The following is a 24,380-nucleotide window of genomic DNA, read 5'->3' on the forward strand; positions in this document are numbered from 1 at the left end:
TTCACACAGGCTCTCCAAAATTGAACAATAGAAGACTGAAAACACGTTGCCTGGTCTGATGAGTCTCGATTTCAGCTGCGACATTCAGATGGTAGGTCAGAATTTGGTGTAAACAACATGAAAGCATGGATCCATCCTGCCATGTATCAACGGGTCAGGCTGCTGGTGGTGATGTAATGGTGTGGGGGATATTTTCTTGGCACACATTGAGCCCCTTGGTACCAACTGAGGATCATTTCAACAGCCTCCCTGAGTATTGTTGCTGACCATGTCCATCCCTTTATGAACACAGTACCCATCTTCTGAAGGCTACTTCCAGCAGGATAATGCACCATGTCACAAAGCTCAAATCATCTCAAACTGGTTTCTTGAACATGACAATGAGTTAACTGTATTCCAATGGCCTCCACAGTCACCAGATCTCAATCCAATACAGCACCTTTGGGATGTGGTGGAACGGGACATTCTCATCATGAATCTGCAGCTGACAAATCTGCAGCAACTGCGTGATGCTATCATGTCAACACAGACCAAAGTCTCTGAGGAATGTTTCCAACACCTTGTTGAAAGTACGCCACGAAGAATTAAGGCAGTTCTGAAGGCAAAAGGGTTCCAACACAGTACTAGCAAGGTGTACCATAAAGTGGCCAGTGAGTGTATATTTGTGCTCATTTAAAGAGTCTATAGTCAATATTGTTATATTAACAAAGTATCACACAACTAGTTGTATGTGACTTGTTTGAGAGAATTACCACCTGACTGTGCAGTTTCAGCAAAATTCAACACAGTTTTTTGGTTTTCTGGCATGCAATTTCACCCCTTTGGCTGAGTCATGCTGCACTCATCAAACTTGTTTCCAGCTGCAGCAGCAAAAAAGCTCTAGAAACCCACTGTCTGCTGGCTGCTCAGCACCAAAATACAAAGTTAGGAACAGGGGTTACGTACTGTAACTCGGATTCTATGAGAATAGGCTTCACCCTCTAAGGCTATCACTATTGGGTTTACCCCTTCAGCGCGGCTGCCACTGAGAATTTTAGTCTACGCCCTCCTACGTCCGCACCTTGTATATATACACACACACACACACACACAACGGTGAGACCCAGCCTTTGGCTCCCAAATGCCTTTTCTTCAGCACTGAGAACCAAGGTCCAGTGAGGCCTACAACTTAGAGGGCTGCACCTATACTCATATAATCCGGGTTACAGTACGTAACCCCCGTTCTATTTCATATAGGCTTCGCCTCACTGGCCCATACGGTACCACCTAGCATAATTCACCTGCACAGAGCCATAATGAGCCACCCAGTCACCCGCTGACCGCGGCATTGGTGTCGGCGTGCGCGCGAGCACCGATGGCGCGGCATGGGAGGCCGAGGGCCGAGGCTGAGGGGGTGAGCGAAGGCGTCCACTCCCAGCGGGGGGACTTCCTGTGGGCTCAGTGAAAACCAAAGGGCACACTGAGCGTTCTCCTTGTTGGCAAACAGATCCACCTCTGCCCTGCCGAACCGGAGCCAGCTCTGGGCCACCAGATCGGGATGGAGATGATGATGAGGTGCTCTGGTGACCATGAAGAGAAGCCACTCCGCCGCATTTCCCCCCAAAGTGGGGCCTCCCAGGGTGGCGAGGCTGCGCAGGGGGGTTGGACCATGAGCAGGCCAGAGGCAGAGCCTTGGGAGCGCAGCGCTGTGCCGGCGGGGCAGCCGCCGGTGGAGAGGGACGGGGAACGACATAAGGAGCTGAAGCCGCAGCAGCCTCGGGCCGGCCGTGTCGCTGGCGGTCTCTCTGTCGGTCGCGTCGGTCCCGCCGGGGGGCGGGGAGGGCGAGCCCATCCCACGAGCCTATGCTGCCTGATGCTCTCTGCTTCCTGAGCCGCGGACCTCGCAGTGTCGACGAGGGACCGGAACTGAGGCCCGAAAAGCCCGTCCAGGCTCACCGGGGCCTCAACCACGCTGGCGGCGGACAGCCGGATGGACACATCAGAGAGAGAGAGCCCACTCGAGACTGGGATCACCCTCATGAAGGCCAGGGTTGATGTTCTCTGGAGGTTGGAACGGGGGAAGAGGAGAGCAGCTAGGGGACCCGTGGGGGGAGGGGGCGGAGTCGTCTGACTCCTACTCCTCCGGCAACAGCATCCTCATCGCTTCGTCCAGCGAGCGTGTGGGCTGCCACATCAGAGGGCGGATGACAAGAAGTTAAGCCTCACATCGGGGATGAAGATCCCCCGGCAGGATGAAGCCCATCTTGCAGACGTCGCACAGCCAGACGGAAGTGGCATCGCTTCGCCACACTCTAGCCAGCAGGTAGGAAGACATCGTTCTTCTCGCTGCAGGCAGATTACTCTTTTTGTTCTTCTTTTGGTCTTCTATGCTCTTAGACTTCAAGCTCAGTGCTGAAGAAAATAGGGAGCCGAAGGGTGTGGACATAGGAGAGGCCCATGCTGTGGGTGGGCGTAGACTAAAATTCTCAGTGCCGCGCAGGCGCGCGCAAGGGGTAAACCCAATAGCGATAGCCTTAGAGGGCGAAGCCTATACGAAATAGAACTAGCAGATGAACATAGTGAAACCAGAGCTAAAATAAGATACACTTAGGTCACTAGGAGCACAACTCCAAATGAATGCTAACGTTGCTCTGTATTTGCAGTTTGCTAACAAATTTACCATATCAACTTTTAAGTGTATATATATATCTGACAGTAAATGAAATGATAAGGTGTTGATTTGTGTTCAGAGCTCATTTACGCTGACCCTAAATGGTCAATATTTAGTAATTGCGGGATTCGAATTAGACATATAGTAACACAAACTGCTTGTGAAAAGTTGTTACATTGCAAAAGGCAATCATTTTTTCATGATGCGGATCAACAAGTTAGACAAGCCCGATGCTGAGCCATGTCTACACAGGCTGTGTGGTGTAAGCAGCAGCCCTAGTCTGTTATGCAGCCAGGTGAGACATAGGCAGTGTTGGTCAGCCCAACCCTTCAATCCAGACAGGAATTTCTTCACACATTCACGGTCCCTCTGGGATTCAAGCAGGAGAAATCCTACCAACTTTGGTGATCCACAGACTTTCCCTTTAGCACCCTCATCAGGCTAAAATTTCAAATTTTACTTATAATACAAATACTTTGGCTTATGACAAAATACTGATGACAGGTCCCATCAGGCAAAGCTGTACTTTGTGTTTGATAATTACAAAAGGTTAGCATGCTAACATGCTAAATTACAATGGTGAACATGATAAACATCTGTTAAACATCAGCATGTTAGCATGCTGACACTAGGATTTAGCTCAAAGCACCATTGTGCCCAAGTAGAGCCTCACTGACCTATTAGCATGACTGAAGACTATTAAGTCTTGTTAGTATACAATAGAGGCTGACATTTTTTGGGTTTCCAACAGGATGGGAGTTAATTTCACTATTCATCAAGGGACTGGGACAGGACAGGGGATAAAGACAACAGGAGATACATAAATATGCAGTTCCAATGTGACCAAACGCTATTCTCTGATATTTTTAAAAAGTCGGGGTTGGGATTGGATTTTTTGGATTTTTTTAAATTCAGTTATGGGATTTGGAAGGAACAACAGTATTTTTGTGGGAGTGGGATGGGACAGAGGCTGAAAACTCACTCCTGTGTCACCCTCTAGTACACAACAGAAGCTCAAGTCAAGACAAAAGTCTTTTAAGTAACATTGTTGATTACCATGACTGCAAACTTGTTTATGTATTTCAGAAATATCAAAGCAATGAATTGTTTCATCAAATTATTAAAATGCAGAAAACATTTTAATAAAATGGAACACAGTACAAATCAACAGTCAACTTAATGCTCCACATGCAAATACAGTTGAACTAATCCAGATTGTTCACATATGGATCACATAAAACAACTACCTCAAAATACATTTTTTTCCCCCAAAAGAGAAAAGAGGACTTTTTAAACATATTAGGACAAAAATCAGCATAACAAGCAGCCTCCAATTCTTGAAGACAGTGCAAAGGGCATATTGGTTTGAAAATGGCACGACTCCTGGTATAAGGAAACTTCTGTAACTTCTTCAGTCAAGAGATTCATGTCATCCAAACCTGAAGTAGTTCCTCTGCTGTTTTTCAGTGCTTGCTTTGTTACTCATCGCCAGTGAGACAGTTTGAAAGGCTTGAAGACTTGAAGACGTTTCTGTGGGTGGGTCAACATGAAGCTGTGTAAGAAAATAACTTAAGTGGTAAATGTAAATAAAGACTACACGGTGTAGAAAAAATTTCTGTTGACAGCACGAGACAAAAATCAAAGTAAGCTTCTTTATGACCACAACCGCCTTCACACACATGCCACACAGTGACAAATAATGTTGCAAAACTGTCAGCTGTGTATATGACCACTTTTACTGTACTAGCATTTGGCTAATGTCGGAAAAACAGGTCAAATCTGATTAGACAGTCTAGGCCTGGGAAGACTGAATGTGTGTGTTTGCTTGAGTAGTGGGGGGTAGTTCATATGTTGAGTAAAAGGGCACATGTCAAACTCAACTGAGATGCACCACATAGGGAAACAGTGGATGAACAAGCGAGTGGATGGATGGATGGATAAATGGCCAGATGGGGGCTGGCTGCAGAGGTGTTTCACGCAGCCGACCGTCGGCGTATGACAAACGCTCCCCTCTGCAGCTGTCCCAGGTAAATCCTCATCTTTGTACTGTCGCTCGTCTTCCTCACCCAAATCTGGACAACAAAGACAATCCCTCAGTATAGTCATTAAAAAATAACATACATTCACATATACATTCCAAAGTAGCTGTCGCTGGCAAGATATGCCAATATGACCCACAATTATCTACTAAAAGCCAGACTGTGAGAAGACAGCCAAACTGCATTCTCACATTTTTCCAGAATGCTCAAAGGAATGAATGAACTTTCCTTTCCCAGTGATCATTCCTTCTTAGCGATAGTCTTGTGTTGGTTAGAGTGGGAAATTAGCACTTGTTACTAGTCGAACACTAGTAAAATCTGTTAAACAAATCTGTGGCTGGTAACAGTCAAGCAAGTAATATTGTCTCACCCTCCACTACACAATCAACACTTAAAAAAAAATGATCACACTGGTCTTAGTCAGTAATTTACTAATTGTTAACAAATTCCAATCAAAAGACCATTACTGACAATGGCTCACTTCCCAACCTGTCTGTGACTGCAGACCAAAGCCAATTTGTTTCTATTTTATACATAATTGTTTTTTGTCACAAAATGTTTAATTTCCTTTTTTAAAACTGGACAGCTGGGCACTGTATTTTTATTTTTTACCAACAGTTACCCAAACAGGAGTAAATAGTGCATTCGTTGGAGACTATTTTCAGCTGTGGATTAACACACATTTGGCGCTCTGGTGAGTATTTACAGCAGCAGGATGGGTGTATGTGAGCTTGAGTCAAAATAAACTACAGTGTGTTTGTTCATGGTAATGAAGGAACACGTCACCCAGTGCAACAGTGTGGGTCACTGATGTGTTTTTAATGTTTTTTGGAACAATGGAGCTCTGTGGCACAGAATAATAAAATACATCAAGCTTTGGCTACAATTCTTCAACACTTGTCAGAAGAACCAATTCATTGGTCTTGTCATAGGATTTGTCGAAAGTAAGGAAAATATATCAGATCACCAGCCTATATGCGACAGGAACTGAGTGAGTAAAGCTCACCTCATTGGTCCCCACTGAGCTGATGACACAGCTAATCTTTGTGTTGTCCTTTGACTCCAGGTAGATGGCCTGGCTCTTGTGGTACCTGTCAGCATAAACACATACACCGCATAAATTCGCCATTCAAAGTGAGGAATGATGGATAGGCATAGGTGCAGACAGGAGAGGCGTTCATAATACATAAACCCAGGTGAATAAACCACATTCCACCCGAGATGGCACTAAATAGATAATTGGGACTGGAAAGTCAAAACAAAAAGCCTGTTTTTTTTTTTTTTAATGGCTACAAACTGTCAAGAGGACAGAACCAACCCAGGGAAAAGACTGAAAAATAAAAGTATTTGATCATTAAGGGGCCACTGAAGAATAATAAGCCTTTGAGAAGGCTTTCCGGTGGTGGTGTCTTCTTTACCAGTGAATAAATGACACTTTGCCTTGAAAGAAAAGTGCATATACCTCATAGCTCGCTCCTCCTCGCTAATAACACAGACATCTCTTATTTTTACCCCTCTTCAAATTACCGTATGTGCTGACACATGTCTGATGCAGACTAACAGAAGGGCATCAAAGCCGTGTCTGGCTGTGGATTTTCATACTCTCTATCTGTGCATCACAGCAGAACGCAGCCACCTTCTCTGAATATGTGTTTCTATAGAGGCTTCAAGCACAAGCACTTATTCAGTGGCTCCTAAGAAATATATCTTTCTGTAGCTCAGACAAAAAGAGGCTGCTATCAAAGTAGTTATAAAATGTCTTTTTGAAGACACAACCAAACACCAAAGCCATCCAAACCAGGGCAATGTGGCCATCTAGTGGTGACACAAGCTGTAGTCAAGCTATGTGGGAAATGGCACAATGTCTGGGGAAACACTGAGATGCACGTTTTAAGGATGAAGTTTTGAATTCACCATCTTTTGTCATAGTAAAGTTTCCCCTCCTCGATGCGCGCCTCGTAACGCTGCGAAGGGTTCTCCATGGGAGCCGAGGGAACGTGCTCTGGAGTCGAGGGAGACACTGAAGACACAAAACACCTGATTAGTATCACCATACAAAACCTATACACAAATAGTTTCATGTTTTAAGGAATAGTTTTGGGACAGTTTGGGAAATATGCTTATTTACTCAAGTCCAGATTCCTTTGCCTTTGGACCAAGCCAGGATAGCTGTTTTCCCTGTGCTATGCTAAGCTAACCAGCTGCTGGCTGTAGTTTCATATTTAGCATACAGACATGAAACATGATTATCTCATCTAACTCTGCAAAAAAGCAAATGGGCATATTTCCCTAAATTACCAACTATTTCTTAAACTAGAGAACTCACTGTGCATGACAAGTGGAAATGAACTGTAAAAAAAGGTGAGCACTGACATACCTGGCCGTTTTGGTGACTTAAGCTGTAAAAGACAAGGTGGGAAATGTTTAAAAGAAACCTTTAGAACAAAATCAGATTCAGCAGGGACATGCATAATAAACAAAATTCAGAAACACTTACCTTATTAAGTGTTCTTAGATCTTCCATTATCTGTTCATCCGTTAACAAATAATTTAGCTGAGGTTTGAAGTGTTAAGGAAGGCAGTTTGAAACACAACTTAGCTGAGGAACCTGACCTTTACCTCTTTCCTCCCTTAAACTGAAAATCTATCTTGAGAAAGTGCAAATACTGCCAGTAAAAAAATACTGAATAATGTACACCTCACATATTCATCTGAGGTGACAGCTAACTGTAGCAAATCAGAGACCGCACATTCACGCAAAGGATATCTGGTGCAGGTTTTCTCCGTTTGTCGGGTATTGGGACTGGGTCGTTGGGCCGTCTCCTCAGCTTTCGAGTCATGATAGGTTTTACCTCCATTGAGTCTATGCACGAAAGAAATAATGACAAATTTTGATGTAACAATAACATTTTTCACAAAAAGCACAGCAGTTGTGATTTATGAAAAACAAATATCCCACACAGACAATTCAAAAGAACAGACACCAACATTTTAAATTACCGTTTCTGAAAGTCCTACTTTAAATCAGACAACTTAATATTAAAGTGTGTAGAGAGAAAAACTTCCAACCACATCTTTCTTTTTTACCCCATTTCTCTCTCTCTTCTGCTGAGCAAGTCCCTCATTAATAATCCTGTTCTGGCTCCCTTACCGCCTGTCAGCTCCATTGTTAATTTTTCGTTCTCGATCATCTTCTTCTTCTCCTCCAGCTCTGCAATTAGGTTTTCCTTCAGTTCAACCTTTTTATCATCAAACTCCTTCACCGCTGCCTTCTTCTCCTTGATGTAGTTCCTCTCCACCTGCTCTGTCTGCAGAATGTTGACAGACAGAAACAATGGAAAACGAAAGAAGGGATGTTTTCCTTGCAAAACCAGAAAAAGTTAAAAAGGTCGATTTGGTATAAACCACATCGGCTGGTCAGCAAGCTTTTACACTCACCTCCAGAGAGAGAAACAGATCTGTAAAAGGGAAAGAAAAACACAACTGGTCATGTAAAACAAACTTGACTTTGACAACTGAAGTCAAATTTGGTTACCCTGAAGACTATAAAGAGAGCTCAAGAAGACGTTGCAGTACAGGGCCTTACAGCATAAATACCCTGTAACATTTAGCAAATAGCTACCAACTTAAAAGACATGGGGAAGAATGCATCTTTTACTGTGTTTTGCCCCTTTTGACATTTATGTTGAATAGTCAATTCATCATTCATGAATGCTACTACTGTCCGCCACTGGGGCCATTGTGGGTCAATTACAAGAGCCTGTGTTTGTTTTTGAATTTTGCATTCTGGGCCGAACAAACACAGTAAGTAACATTCTGGCACACACAGCGAGAAAATGAAACAACTGATCACACACACACAAGCCACTGAGTCAACGACAATAAAGTAACCGATATAATTAAAACTGTCAAATGGTGGAAGATGGACGGGTTGGAGAGCGGAGAGAAAGGAAGACGGCTCAGTCATGTCACTGGTGCTCATGATGAATGTAAACACAGCCGCTGCCCCAATTTTGATCATCGTTGATCAAACGATAACAAACCCTCTCAAACAACAACTGATCTGGCAGAAATTTGGCCCAATTCTAAAATTAGTCAGGACAAAAACTTGGGGTGAATTCACAATGCCTGCCTGCACAGCTTTACTCACACTCTTTGCCATAATGTATTGTCTCTGGTGTTCATACTAAAACAAATACAAGATAGTAACAGTAATATTTATTTATTTGGGGGTGGGGATCGATTCTTAGATGCATCACGACGTAGACGATTCAAAACAGATTCACAAATGTAAATGTTAACTGATAATGAAATGTTGATGGAACGCAAAAGGTGGAAGTGCCGTGCTCAGAGAGTCTGTGGCATGCACATAACAGCGACACAAGATGGCTGAGCGAAAAATCAGACCGGCACCCTCTGCATTAAAAGCTACCGTATGGAAGCACTTTTACTTCTATGAAGTTGAAGGGAAAAAGGACCTGGACAAGAGCCACGGTGTGTGCAAGAATGTGTCAAACCACACTAAAATATTCTGGAACCACGACAAACATGAGTAATCTATATTACACGTTTCCACCCGGAGGAGCTTTCCAAGTGACTTGCCACATTGCTTCCATTTGTTTTATTGATAAAATATATTGGAAGTAAATTCATCATGGATCATTACGAACATTTTGCTTTAACAGTACCAAGTAGTCACACAGTGACTTCATCATCGCTTGCAGCCCTCTGAATCGTAATCAAATGGTGCCTATGTGACGGAAGCAGCTGTGCAGTGAGTCAACCTATTTTCCCGACACCTAAGACACAACAGACGCCAGAGGTTTTAGCCCCAAACATGGGTTTTAGCCTCCTCATCAGCGTGTCTGCCTCCCGTACCCGAGGTCGCTGGTTCGAGTCAGGACTGTGTAGTACGTTCTCTGGAGCAGCGGGTTACACCTAGAGATTACCACGAAATTTGTGGTTGAAAGTGTTTGCTTTCCCTCTTAGAGATGATGGTTGGTTTTTACCTCCAAGCAGTTGTTTTGAAGCACCGTTAATTGCCATAGTTCTCCCCAGGCCAAACAAACCACACTTAAAGCAGAAACCACTCCAAAAGTGTAATAGTCTGGATCTCATGATTGGTGTGGACTCATCAGAAGCAAAGCACAGTGTGTTCTGCCTCTAAATATCGTTCAACTTGCCTGCATTTCGGAGTCTCTCTTTGTACTGCTGGTCCAGCTTCTTCATCCTCTTCTGATACTCCTGCAGTGTACCTGCAAGGAGAAAGTGTCATTGAAGAGAAGATGTCTGGAATCAAAATGTTTGATTTAGAAATTACTTATGTTTGTGTGAGAGGAAGTCAATTCTTAAGTTATTAAAACTCAAATACTGAGAAAATATCTGTTTCACTGGTAAAATTTGGCATCCTCGATCTAGTCTACACTGAAACTGCACCTACATTTGGAAGAGCCCACAACATTTCCCTCCACATCAGTCTGAGCAATAGAGAGGTCGTGGGACACTGTACGTTGAAACTGCCAAAAAGCTGTTCGTGGAGGACTGTTTGTCATTAGTTATCGTCTGTTTCTCAGCAGGCTTCTCTTTTAAGACAGAGACAGGGGCTGCATTTTCAAACTGCCTTAATGGGCTGATGATGTAATCCGTAACCACAACCATGAGTAACCAGTTAGGATCTGGCTGTGCCCTGTCTCCCCACGACACCATACGTTTCTGTCAAAAGAAAAAAGGTGATTACCTTCTTGTAATTGCTGCAACTGTCTTTTCAGGGAGGCCAGTTTGTCTTGGTACATTCTGCAATGAAATAAGCCAGAGACAATATCACATTTCCTTTCACCTTGTGCAGCACTGGGGCAAACATTCAAAGCTTTCACCTTCAAATGATTTTCACTGAAGGTCACAACAGCTGATCCACTGTTGGCAAAACACTTACTGCTCTTTGATTTCAACATAGTCATCCTCGTCGTGCTTGGCCAGGTCTGTTTCACTGGCATCTTCCGTGTCTGGAAAAGGAGAAGCATCAACTAAAAACTCTCTCTCACCTAAAATATGAAACTGATTCTGTTTTACAAAATACTCTATAAGTGATCATTTCAGCATGCTGTACAACGATATAACTGTGTGTTGTTGTTTGATTTTTAATTGCTTTTCCAACACAGACTTGATGCAGTTAAGTTGAGGAAACATATCTGTGCAGATCAAAGGACGTGCGTGGCACTGGCAAGGTAATGGTGAACACCCTGCTTGGGAATGTCCTCCGATTTGTTTGATTAGGGAACCAGGGAAAATACAAGTTTGCCATGAAAGATCATACACAATATATTCTCGGGTCGACAACAGAAATAAGTTTCGCTAGACAAAGATATGGCTTGTAAATGGACTCCAGTTACATCAATATAACGACCGATATAAATATAGCTGTTACTTTGATGCAGCATTTGCCGCATGGTAGGTTTAATCAGAAACGGTCTCCGGCTAACTTGCTGTCAGTCCTCCAGCGTCAACTCTCTCAAGTCTAAGCTAACATGTTTAGGCTAGTGCGATGTGGCAAACTTGGGAGCCAAGTTTAAAAACAGCAGCTGACACAAGTCCCTCGGTGCTACCTTCAAAACCTGACACATAAGAAGGGTAAGGGCCCGTCGTATTAAGCTGACACAGCAGCTTTCATTTTCGGTTAGCATGAACGCGCTAGCTGAAGTTAGCTAGTCCACTGTTTAAAGAGTAACCCGATTCTAGCTCACGTAGTTAAGCGTATGAGACCCGTCAACATATGCGGAGGAGAGAAAAAAAAAAACCACAAGTCCAGCTCTTCGCTCGGGAGTCAGGAAACTAGCTAACCTTGTAGTGCTGTCATCGCCTTGCTTTCCTCTTGTCTTTCACTGCAATCCGTCCTGTCTCACTGAACAGTGTGAAAGGGGCAGTGCAGTGGACACAGCACGCAGGGTTTCGCCTGCCTGCCGACCTGTCACTGCTCGGAGCTAACGTTACGCAGTTGTTGGCTAATTGACGCTATGTGGGAATATAATTTGTTAGAACTGTTATAGTCCAGGTGGGCTGAACCATGTCTACAGTTAACTTAATTTACAGTCGCGTTTCGCTAGCAACGATGTACTGCACAATAACGTAGAGCCAGTCTGGCCAATAATGTTTAAAGCCGATTGATGCTTTGAGCGCAACGTTAGCATTGAACCGCTAGTTAGCGTGGAAACAAATACGAGCTCAAACATGAACTCAGTATTCTGTCAGCACTGGAGGCGTTCAGCCAGTGTTGAGCTAGTTTACATCACCTGCTTCTGAAATGCTTCTTGACTGGGTAGAAACTTGGCTGGCGGCAGTGGGGTAGCAAGCTAAGCTAACTTCTTATGTAGCTAACAGGCTAAGTACGTGTGGCTGAAGCTCGCATTGGGCTAGATAGATTTTCAGCGTTGAGAACAAGCTGTTCAAATTTCACTTAAAAGACGTTTAATAATGATGAGGTTCCCACTCGATCTTAATCTGTAGATCACTTTAAACGCTGCATTCAAAAAATGTTCTACATTTATGCAATAATGGCGCATTTCCGTCCGTTTTTTCCAACAAGTAGACCAAGCCGGAGCTCTACGCTAACTTACCTTCTTCTGAATCTCTTCCTCTGAAACTCCGATCATCGTCCTCATCCACGCTATCAAGTTCTTCTTCATCGTTGTAATAATCCACCATAGGCGATAGCAAAGTCGAAGCCATTTGTGCGATTGGAAAATGTAAACAAACACAAAATAAACAATCGATTTGTGTTTTTGCAGCTTGCTTGGAACAGCGCCTACAACCGCCAGGACCTCTGAGTGTCAAGCTGCCTAACACTATGCCTATATACAATGTGTGTGATATTAAGGTGTCATACGGGGGGAAAAAACATATTTAATCTAATTTTAAAACGACTATAATAGAGAAAAAGATAAAGAGTTCCGCTCAATAATCAGCGTGTTTTCTATATGCGTAGTGAAATATACGGCAAAATATTGAAGCAGGCATATTTACGAACATCTGGGGGTGTCGGGTGTCTTTCTTTTGGCAGCCGGTTGGCTCGCTCATTTAGTTTTTCTCTATACTGATGATCTGTGTAGAGGTGTTTTTCAATTGAGCCACCACGGTTAAAGATATATTTTCCACTGCTTAAACACGCTAATCCAGTAGTTAACCTGAAACACTTGTAAGACATTTTTGACCAGGCACCAAAAGAGCTGTGCAACTTTCTTTCAGTTCCTCACATTCATTTAATCATTCAATTTATCACTTTTTACGTTATCAATTACCTACCAATAACCTCGTATAAAGTCTATTTCAAAAGCTTCACCAACACTGCCAGGAACAGTATAATAAACCCATCTAATTTGTTTGGATGAAATGGTTTATGATTAGGTATTCATCTGTTTATTTAGCATCCAAAAACAGTCAAAGTTGTGTGGAAAAAGAATCAGCCTTAAAAATCTACCTTGTGTGTATAATTGTAGAATGTTAACTCCTCCTAGGGTGATGCTCACATTACCAGAAACAATACAGGTCATGACCTCTGTGTCCTCAAAGGGAGCTATACTGTATACCAATACACCTAGCTCAGGTCATAAGGTCATACGTCTTATTTATTTTTTCCAGCATCCTTTGCACTATGCTCCATCACACTGTGTACATGTGTACATGTATGCATGTATGTGTACCTGTATATCATATCCACCTCCAACATGTACATAATGAGAATAGTTTACTCTTGCACCTTTGCACTCTTTGTCAATATGTCTATATTGTTTTGTTCATATTGTGTATATTAGTGTTGTCTACTCTGTAGTTTGTGTCGGATTTTAATATTATTATATTATTATTTTATTATTGTATAAGTAAGCACACCGTGAGCAATGTACAATCCTGAGTCAAATTCCTCTTATGTGTACACATACCTGGCAATAAAACTGATTCTTATTCTGATTCTGATATAGCCCTGTGTCTAGCCATACTTCTCTGACTTGTATGTAAGTATGTATGCACAGATGGTCATTTAAGTCTCATCATGCCATGGGGAAACACAATGAGGTCCATAGTTAAATGTAAAATCAAAAGATCAGCCCCTCCACCAAAATCTCATCTATTCTTAGACCCCGGTGGGTATTTATAAAAGGTTTTGCAAAAAATGTTATGACATTTCATTGTTTCAGTTTTATTTCTGTTCACTGATCCTTGTCTACGTCAAGTTCAGTCACACACAGCCACCCTCTTAATAATCAGATGTAATAACCTTTCAGTCAGGGAAGTTTTTATGGTCAGGAATTGAGTCAAAACAGAATACGTTTCACTAAAATCCAACTCTATAATGTCTATACTACTCCAAAGTCTACATCGTGCAGCTTATTGTCTTTGTAACAGCTGCAAATGTAAGCAACAATATCAGTAAGCTCGTTTGTTAGTTTGTTCATAATAACCTGTAGGTCTCGTGCTTTTTAGCATTTTGCCTTTAAAGAAGCAAAGTAATTGCAACCATCACAAAGGTTACAGTTGATTTCAATTAACTTTATTTCACCAGAACAATCCACTTTTCAATACTGCTTTCTAGGGAACATTTTGTACATATATGAATAAACAAATACTTAAAATTTTAAATAGCCCCCTGAGGATTTGTAAGAGATGTGGACGCCACCTCTAGAAAGCCTTTTGCTGCTGCCGATTAGTTGATTTTATTTTATTTTTTACAATGACAAAACTGATATTGACTGAACTGCTATTTTTTATAGTTAGTAAACTGAATGTCTTGGGTTTTGGACTGTAAAAAACTAGGTATTGGGGTAACAGGTATTTTTCCCTTTTGTCTGACGTTTTATAGACCAAACAAGTAGTCTGCAGGTTAGACTACAATGAACAACACTAAGCACTCACTGAATTAACGTCCTACAAAGGCTGCCATCCCTGGCCATAGAAACGGAGCCTTTGTGATAACGATTCTTGTGTTGTTAATACCAGACAATACTAATCTGTGTACAGTGGCTCCCTCACACACTGAGGCCCCAGTGGCCTAATGGATAAGGCTCTGGCCTCCTAAACCAGGGATTGTGGGTTCAATCTGGGATGTGTGCTGGTCTGATAAACCAGAGGTTAATGGATTGAACCCTCTGTTATGTCAGAATACTGACAGTATGAATATTTGACTGTTGGTCAGACCTAACAACCTCTGTCACCTTGGACTATGGGACACTTACAGACATTTTCTAGACCTTTTATTGGTCAAATAATTGATTAGTAGTAGTATTAGTAGATTAATAGTTGATTAATCTGGAAAGTTGCTAATAATGAAAATGACACTTAGCTTGAGCCTTTACTCCACTGGCCATATATGTTGTCAATACCAGCCACTTGTAGAAGTTTTTATGTGGCTTCTGTATTACTGTATTATGTTGAACAGACATGGAAGATACTGAGGTAGCATCATGGCTATATGAACAGACACACTGAAAGGCACCAAAACCTAGATGAAAAATTCAGACTTGAGTATCCGGGCTACTAAGGATAATTTTCTTGTTCGTATTTTAGGCAGATTAGACTTTTCAAATGACTGACAAACCACAACTTGAATAGGACTGAAGTTTAATTAGATCCACTCAGGCTCGCTGCTTGAGTTTGAATTTTACATCCTCAATTTTGGTGTCTCAATTCCACCAATACAATCGGAGCAACCAGAGTTTTCAGAACTGCCTTGAATTATTAGATTATTATTTGACTTATTGGATACCTTGCTGTGTTTGCTGCTACTATAACATCACTTTTATTTGATATACTTCAAATTATTAATTTCTTCTTTTCTCTGTTATCTCTAATTATTTCTGTCCACGTGCTGCTGAAACACCTGAATTTACCCTGTGGGGACCAATAAGGCTTTCGTCTTATTTATCTTATCTTATTATTAATTTAAATACTGAACATATTTACTTTTCATCTGAGTGTTATGACCCCCCTCCAAGAGGAAGAAAAAATGCTATAAATTCAGTGGTATTTAAATTTCAACATTATGATGATTTTGGTTGTGGTTAAATTTCACAATAAAAAGGTTCTCAATTGCCAATAAGATTCAAATTATTACTGATATTATTTGCTTCTATCGATGCAATAATGCCATAAAGTACACAAATAAAAGGTGTGTTTTCTCACGTTGCTAAAATAAAGGATTCACTTTAGCCAGCTAGCTTACATCCTAATGTTTTTTTAAATTCTATTTTTTAAAGGTGTGTGGTTTTAATAAATTCCTGATATTAAACAGCTTTAAGAGTTTTACAGTTGAACTTTAAATGAGCAGCAGCAGGTGGCAGCATTGTACTGAATAAATTCAGGAGACGAAGTGGCTTGCCACCACTGAAGTTGCAACAGAATCGGGATGACTCAGTTCATGCATCTTTAATGATATTCAAAGGAAATAAATGTGTAGCGTCGTCGGTCGCTTACTTTTACATTAGCACTTGATACGTAAAGCAGCATTACGAAGCAGATATTTAATGCTGTTAATGCTTGTTGATTTTGGTAAACCAAATGAGCACGAGATACTTGGAAAATACAGTCGATGTGGTGTTTATTCTGTGCAAAATAAACCTGGAAAGTGTTTTTCAGCGGACCCCTCCACCAGACACGAGACAACTTTATTTCCGCCTGCCTGTCAAACTAACTGTCAAACACGGGCGAGGGGTTGTGCTCTTGCGGCTCCGTCATTCAGGAAGTCCACACCAACTGACAGCACTTCGCAAAGTCGCACACATCTTCAGAGTCGGACTAATTGCCCCCGAAGAAGTGAGTAACGCTTTTCAACAACGACGAGTTTTACACTAAGGTGAGCGTCTGATTCTCTGTTGTTGTGTTGCTGTCACTGTTTGCACCCCCCCCCCCTAACGGTTAACAGCTCGTGCTAGCCTCGCGCTCTCAAACTGAAATGACACTTCCTCTTGTCTCAACGGCTAAGCTGCGATAGCTGAACGGCAAAGCAGTAAAAAGTGGATATAAATGAGCGGTCATAGTTTGCACCTTAAATTGTAAGTGACCTCCGTCGCCTGTTTTTGTTTTTTTTGACGTTGTTCTGCTTGTTGTTTGAACGCAGCTCCAGTAACGTCTCTACTCTGAGGTGGTGGAGTACGGAGACCTGCACCAGATCGCCGGGGTTAACGTTAAGTGCGTAGGTTTGCTTTTTAAAGGTCTTGAGCGAAGTGCATGTTTGATGATTGATGTGTTTCTACACCTGCTTCACATCTACGCTGAAATTTGGACACTTAACGTTACGCTGTGAAGTGACGGGGGAGCCGCTTTTACTGTTTGGTTTGTTCCTCGGGGGGGGGGGGATATATGGAGAGCAAACGGACGACAGGTTGTAATGAAGTGTGTCGTTGATGGGGTTTAAAAGGCGGCTGGACGGTGTGTAAACTTGTCCCGGGTGTAATTTTAGCATTGTCATGCAATGTGGGCCAATCTGCGTGAGTCTTGTCACATCCAAAATGACTGTGGTACCTTCCATTGCATCCTACACTGTTGTGAGTGAGATTTTTACTATCAACGCAGAGTCACAATGGCTCTCGGTTGAGACGGTGTAACGTCCACAACACATGACCCGAACCACATTTTACTACGTTACATTTACTACGTCTCTCCGCACTCGTTCACCAGCCGAGCATTACCTGCATCATTGACACTTTTATTTTATTTGCGATTTCGATTGTAATAGTGGCATACATTAATTTAATGCAAATGCAATACCAACACGTAATTCATCTTTCAGTCCCTTCATGCTTGAATGATCCAAGAGGCCATCATCTGCACTGCAGGACGGTGCTTGGTTAAATAACCAGCGGTAAAAGTAAATGTAGGCTAACATGACGCGCTCGAAATGGCAGATGCGGATAGCAAGCTGAGAACCAAAACCCAAGCTGACCCAACATGATGTCATCTCTTGTGTGTAGAGCGCATGAGTGAGAGGCAGCAGACCCGTGTCTCGCTGCTAAACTGTGTCATTTCTTAATCATTTATTTCAAGCAGCATTTAATGCCATCGTATGCACATGCCTGTAAGTCAAATCGACAATTTGTCACTGACTTTTTATCTCTTTCTACTTTCATGTGCAAAGAAAGAATGTAGTGTGGATGAAAAGGCCATGTAAACTCATTTCACACACGTTTGTTTTGAGATGATGTCAAACTGATGTCCGTTAAAGAGAATACATCTTTTGAGGAATCAAGTGAGTTTGTTTTAACAGCTGCCAGGGTTTCTTGTCTTCTTTACTTCTATTTTTGCTATTATGTCTTCAGTCAAGAGTTTCAGTTTTGCACCATGATTTCCTTCAAAGGGCACCTAGCTGTTGCGTAAGTCCTCTCTCTCTTGTTCACATCACCTATATCTAGAAGGCATCCTGTTGACCAGCAACTGACAGGGAACAGAAAGTGTCACACTTCCTTGTCTGTGATGGTATCTAGGGCAGTTCAGCAGTTAAGATTTTGCTTTGACTGTGACCTTTTCGGGTGCATGTTTCACTCATAATATAAGAGGAATACTTTTAATTAAGATGTGCTAAATGCTTGTTTCTTGAACAGTTGGAGTTTAGCCACATCTGGTCAGGTAAAAGCTTGTTGTAGTGCATACTGTGAAGCATGAGACTTTGCGGAAAAAGGGCTAAGAATTCGAAGAGACTCATTTTAAATAGGCACATAATCAATAGACTGTTGTGGATCAGTTATTATTTTCTCCTCTGCTTTTATTTGACCTTTGTTAAAGACAGGGTGATACAGGTCTCATTATGTGACAACAATGTGACAACAGGCTTCCTTTAGAAAAGCAGAGGAAGTCATGAGCATTTGCTAAAGTCATGTCTTTTTATAGAGCTGTGTGAGAGATTATTGAGACGTTAGCCGAGGGTCTTGCCATGATTTTGCACAAATCCCTTTGAGTACGTGTGTGTGTGTGTGCGCGCGCTTGCTGATGGATGCACTGGGAAAGGACACATCAGCTTCTCTTGACAATTGGCTGATGTGTCTGTGAGAGAGGGGGGGTGGGAGTGTGAACCAGACATGCACTGAGGCCATGTTCACACTAAAGGTAGGTGCCCCTTTGCACACTGGACTGGTTTAAATTGGGATCAAGATTAGGCTTAAAGTCAAATTCTCAGAAAACATTTTTAGGGCTGTGCCAACAACATGCTATGACAAGAATTTATCATATCTAAGTTTTGACATCGACGAAGCTTTGCAGATTATGTCTCTCTAGCCACTTACATGGTTAAAACCACATTTTCACCACAGACTTTCCATGACCACTTGAATAGTATATTGTGTTTGCTTATCCAACACACAATGGGCCTAACGCAAGAACATTTTCAAATCCAAAAACTCTTACTTTTTCCTTTGAGGTTTGCACGTACGAGGCGGATTCATTAACCTTAGTTAACTGCACAAACTTGGTGAATACAGCAACTATTCATGAATAGATGTTTGTGAGATTTCATTATTAGCATAATCGACTTCCCAAAAATCGCCAAATAAGGTTATCTGTTACACTCTTGTTTGTGGACGAGTGTCATTCACAAAAATGTTACAGATGAGTAAAAAGATGACACACTGTCACACTGTTGAGCTTGTATTCGTGCCTTCGGAAATCAGCACACAAAAGCACGACACACAGCGGCATCTGTTATTACATGTCCCGAAACGGTTATAAAATATTAATAATACAGCTGCCAGTAACTTGTGATCAGAGCAGCAAGGGAATGGTGTGACGTAAAGTTTGATGCTAAAAATGTCTTTCTGACGGCCAAGGGGTCGTGACAATCATTAGACAAGAGAATATTATAGATGAGAGAAGAAGAAGTTACACTGTCGGGTACAACGGCGATCTGCAGATTATCTGTATATGGCACTTACGACAGGTCTGGACAACTTGTACATTTTGTTTGTACCTGAGTGAATATTCTAAACAGGAATATGAAAATGTGGATGCCATACATTTTCTTAAATCCCTCCTATGTGCCACCTTGGACTGAATCCGTTCTTTTGATTGTTTCTTGCATGAGGCCTAATATATTCGGTTTTCTGATGATGCGGTTGAAAAAGCTAGGAGGTGGACCACAAAGTCAGTCATAAACTTTCACACTCAACACAATGTAGTTGGTCCTAGTGACATTTTTCTGTTTTTGTAGTCTGACAGCCGAATAAGTATAATAATTCCTACTTTGAGGTGAGACCATTGGTCAGACACAGGGTTAATAAAACCAAGTTAATGATGAAACCTGTGTTGTGTAATTGCTCTATTATGGTATTCAAAATTTTCACAGAATGAGCCCGAGATGACAGAAAGTTGGCCTCTTTTGATTACTGCTACACAGTAAGTAAGTAAAGTTTATTGATATAGCGCCTTTCACAGATAAAAATCACAGTGCTTCACAATGAAGTGTAAAAAAAAAAAATAGTACATAGTAAAATACAATGCATAAGAAAATTTTAAATACATATAGAAAACACAGCACCTGTCTATGTGCAAGCATCAGTTTGGATGAACCTTGTCCACACTACAACAGAGACTTTTTGGATTAACCACTCTGGAGAGCATGGTCAAGATGCACCATTTTTAAGTAGGGAAAATGCTGGTTTAGTATGGATGGAAGGAAAAAGGTGCGTTTTCAGCTTGGTGTGGGCATGGCCTGACACAACCAACAGAAGTGACATTGGCGGTGGAAGGTTTAACCCCCTGGCAGCAGGCATAATACATGCCCTGCTCTGTAAAGGGGCTTGGATTATCTGGGTGCGTAAAGTTTAAATATATAGTAGAACAGGAGGTGGTTGCCATTCCTGTACACAGGAGCACCATGTCCAACAATACATTCACACTAGCATTTATGATTTTGTACCAAATGAATATAATATGAACAACGATCAGTGGATTTGCTCATATGGGAAGTAAATCCACGAACAGCATCCAAATTGCATAGCAAGAAGGCAAAGTAGCATGGTATAGAACAGTGGGAAGGACATCCCCATATTTAGATTCAAACCCACATAGTGGCAAGCATCCAATAAGCTGCAGAGTGTTTCAGAAGTCACTAAGTCTAAACATGCTCTAAGTCTGTTGTTCTGCTGCTGAGCCTAACCTCTAATCTGAATGAGAGAATATGTCCTTGCGGGAGCTGTAAATTATTACATTAACTTCACAAAGAGGAAACACTCTCAACAAAATGAAAACCTCAATTCCCACTCCTCAATCCCAAGAATTTCTTGTTTCTGCAGGGTGTACCCATGACATCGTCATGTAGTGAAGGCTAGAGCAGTTTATCTGGACAACAAATTATCGCTGCCCCCTCTGTAAACAGTAGTTACAATTGTTTGTGTGACCTGTCTGTTTTATCTTCTGCTTCACAGCTCTTTTAATGTGCTGCAGTGCCTAATGCAATCTCTTCCGGTCTCAGTTGAATCCTGACTAATTTAAGAACAACCTGAAGGCGTACAGGCAGGCTTTTGGCCTTACAGAACCAGGGGCTATTTTAATTAGCACTGCAAACAGTGCTGTCCTGCTATGACCTTGGAAGTGATGTCTTATCAGAGTATGTGACTCTTCCTTAGTCCCCCTCTTCTTTACTTGTCTAGGGTCATGTGGATGTCAAAGTTAACAAGTTTACCTACTCTGCTGTCGAAGAACCATGACAGCCCCACGAGTAGGCCCACATGTCTTATGGCTTGCCACCAACCCTGTAATGAGTTTACTGGCTGTGTGCTGCTAGGTCAGCTCTGTGAGACAGCCGTTATGGTATTTTCCAAAAGTTGAAACCCTTGATGCCAGTGACTTGAGAAAGTCTTGGCAGGTTTTGTTTTGCATCTAGGGCAACCTGTTGAAAGCAGCAGTGAGAAATGTACATTTCTCCTCCCTGCTGACTAATCCATCTCAGCATCTCTCACAACTCTCTGCTGAAAGCGACAAACTTTTCTCCACTTCCATGTGATGGAAAGCTGACTTTTGAAAAATATATTAGAGAATTGTCAGTTTAGCTGGTGCTACAGCAGTTTGGTGGTTTATGCCACGGTAGCAGAGCGCATCAAATATTAAAGCACTGCTGTCAGGCTTAATGTTCTGCAGTGATCTGGTTTAGCATGTCTAATATAGGAATGCTGTCTCAGATGACAAGGAGAAGTATGCCCTCCCTACCCCCACCTCTCCTCTACCAGCAGATGCGTTAACACGTACTGCTTTTAATGATGATTTCAAAAGACAGCGGAATTCTGCACTGCTGCAAGATCATGGTCATGTGAAGCCAGAGAGAACCAGTACAGATATTTGCTAACAGGATTAATCTACAGTAGCACTTTATTTAATTACCCAATCATGGGAACTGCATACACATGCCCGTGTTCACAGCGGGTGCATCCTTAAGCCTTCTTCTGTTGAGCATCAAGGCAGTGTTGGTTTGCAAGTCATCCCATCTATCTTCTCAATTTAATTAAATGTGTGTGTTTTTGTTATAATCCATCTGATGGTCCATGTCCACAAAGGACATAATCAGAAGCCGTTTCATCTGCATTTACTTCAGGATTTGATGGAAACTGTGTTTTTACACTGACCATGATAGGAGTCACAGGGTAAAATGTGAGATGGATCCAGTCGCGGCCCAGCAGTTGGTGCAGACCTGAGTCATGGTCTTCGTCTACTGAAAGCTCTCTCGGAGGGGAGGAAGTCACGGCCCGACAGATGTCTCATTAACAAATGCCTCCCTTGTGAGTGGGCCACTTCTGCTGTTCACTCGCCACTTCGCACTGCTGAAAACTGTCTTTGTCTGACCAACCAGTTTAGATCTTTAGTGAGAGGTCGGGTCTAGCTATGCTCATTGATGTTTTCACAATAAAAATAACATGCACATTAGGCTTGTGTCTGGAGGCACATGCCAGCCTTGATTCATTTAGCAGGTCCAATCTCTTTAAAAAATGTTCATGCTTTTTATAGGCTCTGTGCTTGTGTGACATCTGGCTTAATTTGTTTTCCACATGAATTACAGATATGTTTTACCAAAATGCAAACCACATAGGCTGTTGAATACGTCATTTTATTCTCATACATTACATGGACTGTTCTTCCCCCCCCCCCATTGTTTTCTTCCTCAAGCGTGCTAAACCCTCTGTCATAAGAGAGGCATTTTGGCAAGTCAGCCTCACTGGGTGTGGGAGGTTAGTATGAGCGACTTGATTACAGCCCTTCGTTAGGAGCGTGCCTCCAATCCTCTGGCGAGGTTGCAGCTGTGACCGTGAGTTTGCCTTTCCATCCCCCCTCCCCTCTTTTCAACCCCCATTATACCCGGATACATCTGTCTCCAGCTCTCCTGTGAAATCTGCGAGCCTCTCTCTGCTCTTACATGACTAGGCCAAGTTGAAGAGCTTGGGAATTATGGCTGCAGCCATCATCAACACCCAAAGAAACAATCACCATTGCTGATGGCTGACTTGTCTTATCTCTGCCCACCACCACCCCTCCTGGGTCTAGGGCTTAATTTAGCTCAGCAGAATGAAGGAAAGGGCTTAGGCAGGAGTATTTTTAGAACTCCATGGTTTGCTGTAATAGGGGTCTTTAAAAAATTGAAAGTGTAATGTCATAGGCTTACAATTTGCGTCTGTTCTGCTGACACTCTCCTGCATGCAACCGGCTGGGAAAACTCCAGTATACACTGCTAGCTTAGTGGAGTGGTGCATGTCAGCAAGGCTTAGGATGCATGATTGTGATGGACACATTTGCTGATGTGAATGGGGGTGAGGTAATACACTGTACCACTCTGGTCTATTTTGGGAGCTTCCTTTGCTTGCCCAAAGCTCTTTTGTGTCTCACAGTCCCACATCATAATTTGTACGCGGTGCCTTTGGAACATCTTTCCGAACCTGTCTTTCATTTCTTTTTAAGTGTCATTGCAGAGCACATTTTGCTGCTATGTTGGTTGAGCACTTCCACGGCAGCGCAGCAGCGGGCACTGTGGCCAACATTGGTATAGTTTAATGACTGTTGACAAGCTTTCATTCCATAGTATTACCGAATGATGCAGGGCTTTTAAAGGTGATGTTGCATGGATGAAGATAGCACTGAACCCTTGTGGTCTGGCTGTCACAGAACCTGACGTAAAGGTTTGATAACTCGTCATCTGTTGGGCTACCAAAGTGTGTGCCAAAATTACCCCATCCCCCCCAGTCCCAAGAGAAACTAGGCCTATGCCCAAGCTCTGTGCAGTCCTAATGCTGTGACTGGACAGCCTCCATTGGGTCAAGTGGAGATTTGCCTCTGATGAATCTAGGGGAGATTGTGTTGTGCTCTCGCCAGTCAGCAGTGAATCAGGCTAAATGTGACTTTAATTTTTGTTTTTTTAGTTAAGACTGTGACTCGGCTGGCTGAATGTGTTTATCGCCGAATTCTGTACCAATAATTTACAGTTCAAGAAAATGTCAAGGTTATCAAATTATGGAGGTTATGCTATTTCTGTTGAGCAACTGGGCAACTGTTGTCTTGCATTTCAGCCCTCTCCCGTAGATGTTGCCAACTGAGCTTTTGGCTAACCCCTGATTCATCAGGCTGGATGTAAATGGTGTGTCATGTTGCACATGGGAACGTACGAGTTGCAGATGAAGAGGGGGGGGGGGGGGGCATTGAGAGCCAAAGCAAGTACTTCTGCCACCCTTTTCTTGCTTAAT

At 42.4% G+C, this 24,380-nt stretch overlaps 2 protein-coding genes across 9 annotated transcripts in view; one reads left to right on the forward strand and one right to left on the reverse strand.

The window, feature by feature from the left end:
- Positions 1–3,770: 3,770 nt before the first annotated feature.
- suds3 (SDS3 homolog, SIN3A corepressor complex component) lies at positions 3,771–12,504 on the reverse strand. 4 transcript variants are annotated; one of them, XR_006822451.1, is made up of 13 exons: positions 12,300–12,504; positions 10,622–10,691; positions 10,427–10,482; positions 9,873–9,944; positions 8,128–8,147; positions 7,841–7,997; positions 7,457–7,552; positions 7,187–7,248; positions 7,067–7,088; positions 6,604–6,709; positions 5,696–5,780; positions 4,532–4,722; positions 3,771–4,180 (listed from the first exon to the last, which is right to left on the reverse strand). XR_006822451.1 is itself a non-coding variant. In XM_046034713.1 (12 exons), the coding sequence occupies exons 1-12, from the start codon at positions 12,409–12,411 to the stop codon at positions 4,624–4,626; spliced, it is 957 nt and encodes a 318-aa protein (XP_045890669.1). In that variant the 5' UTR covers positions 12,412–12,504; the 3' UTR covers positions 3,771–4,623. The 4 variants fall into 4 exon arrangements, 3 of the variants coding, with proteins under 3 accessions (XP_045890669.1, XP_045890672.1, XP_045890671.1); XM_046034713.1 differs by having other exon boundaries at positions 3,771–4,722; XM_046034716.1 differs by lacking the exon at positions 12,300–12,504 and adding an exon at positions 11,976–12,140 and having other exon boundaries at positions 3,771–4,722.
- Positions 12,505–16,143: 3,639 nt separating this feature from the next.
- Positions 16,144–24,380, forward strand: part of taok3a (TAO kinase 3a) — an 86,070-nt gene continuing 77,833 nt past the window's right edge. Inside the window, exons 1-2 of one of the 5 annotated variants that reach the window (XM_046034706.1) lie at positions 16,144–16,525; positions 16,790–16,860. The gene's annotated coding sequence lies outside the window, so the exon portion shown is untranslated. Of the gene's footprint in view, positions 16,526–16,595; positions 16,725–16,789; positions 16,861–24,380 lie in introns of those variants that run through there. The other 4 variants (XM_046034707.1, XM_046034703.1, XM_046034708.1 and 1 more) reach the window with 4 other exon arrangements.

The sequence above is a fragment of the Micropterus dolomieu genome, linkage group LG21 (assembly GCF_021292245.1).
Source record: "Micropterus dolomieu isolate WLL.071019.BEF.003 ecotype Adirondacks linkage group LG21, ASM2129224v1, whole genome shotgun sequence".
NCBI lineage: Eukaryota > Metazoa > Chordata > Actinopteri > Centrarchiformes > Centrarchidae > Micropterus > Micropterus dolomieu.

What these genes read in the sequence shown, in the direction of transcription:
- suds3 (XM_046034713.1), bottom strand. Translation starts at nt 12,411, where the DNA reads ATGGCTTCGACTTTGCTATCGCCTATGGTGGATTATTACAACGATGAA. An exon ending in AGAGAGACTCCGAAATGCAG is followed by an intron (nt 8,148 to 9,872) that starts GCAAGTTGAACG and finishes TCCCTTTTACAG; the next exon opens with ATCTGTTTCTCTCTCTGGAG. An exon ending in ACGGAGAAAACCTGCACCAG is followed by an intron (nt 7,249 to 7,456) that starts ATATCCTTTGCG and finishes AACACTTCAAAC; the next exon opens with CTCAGCTAAATTATTTGTTA.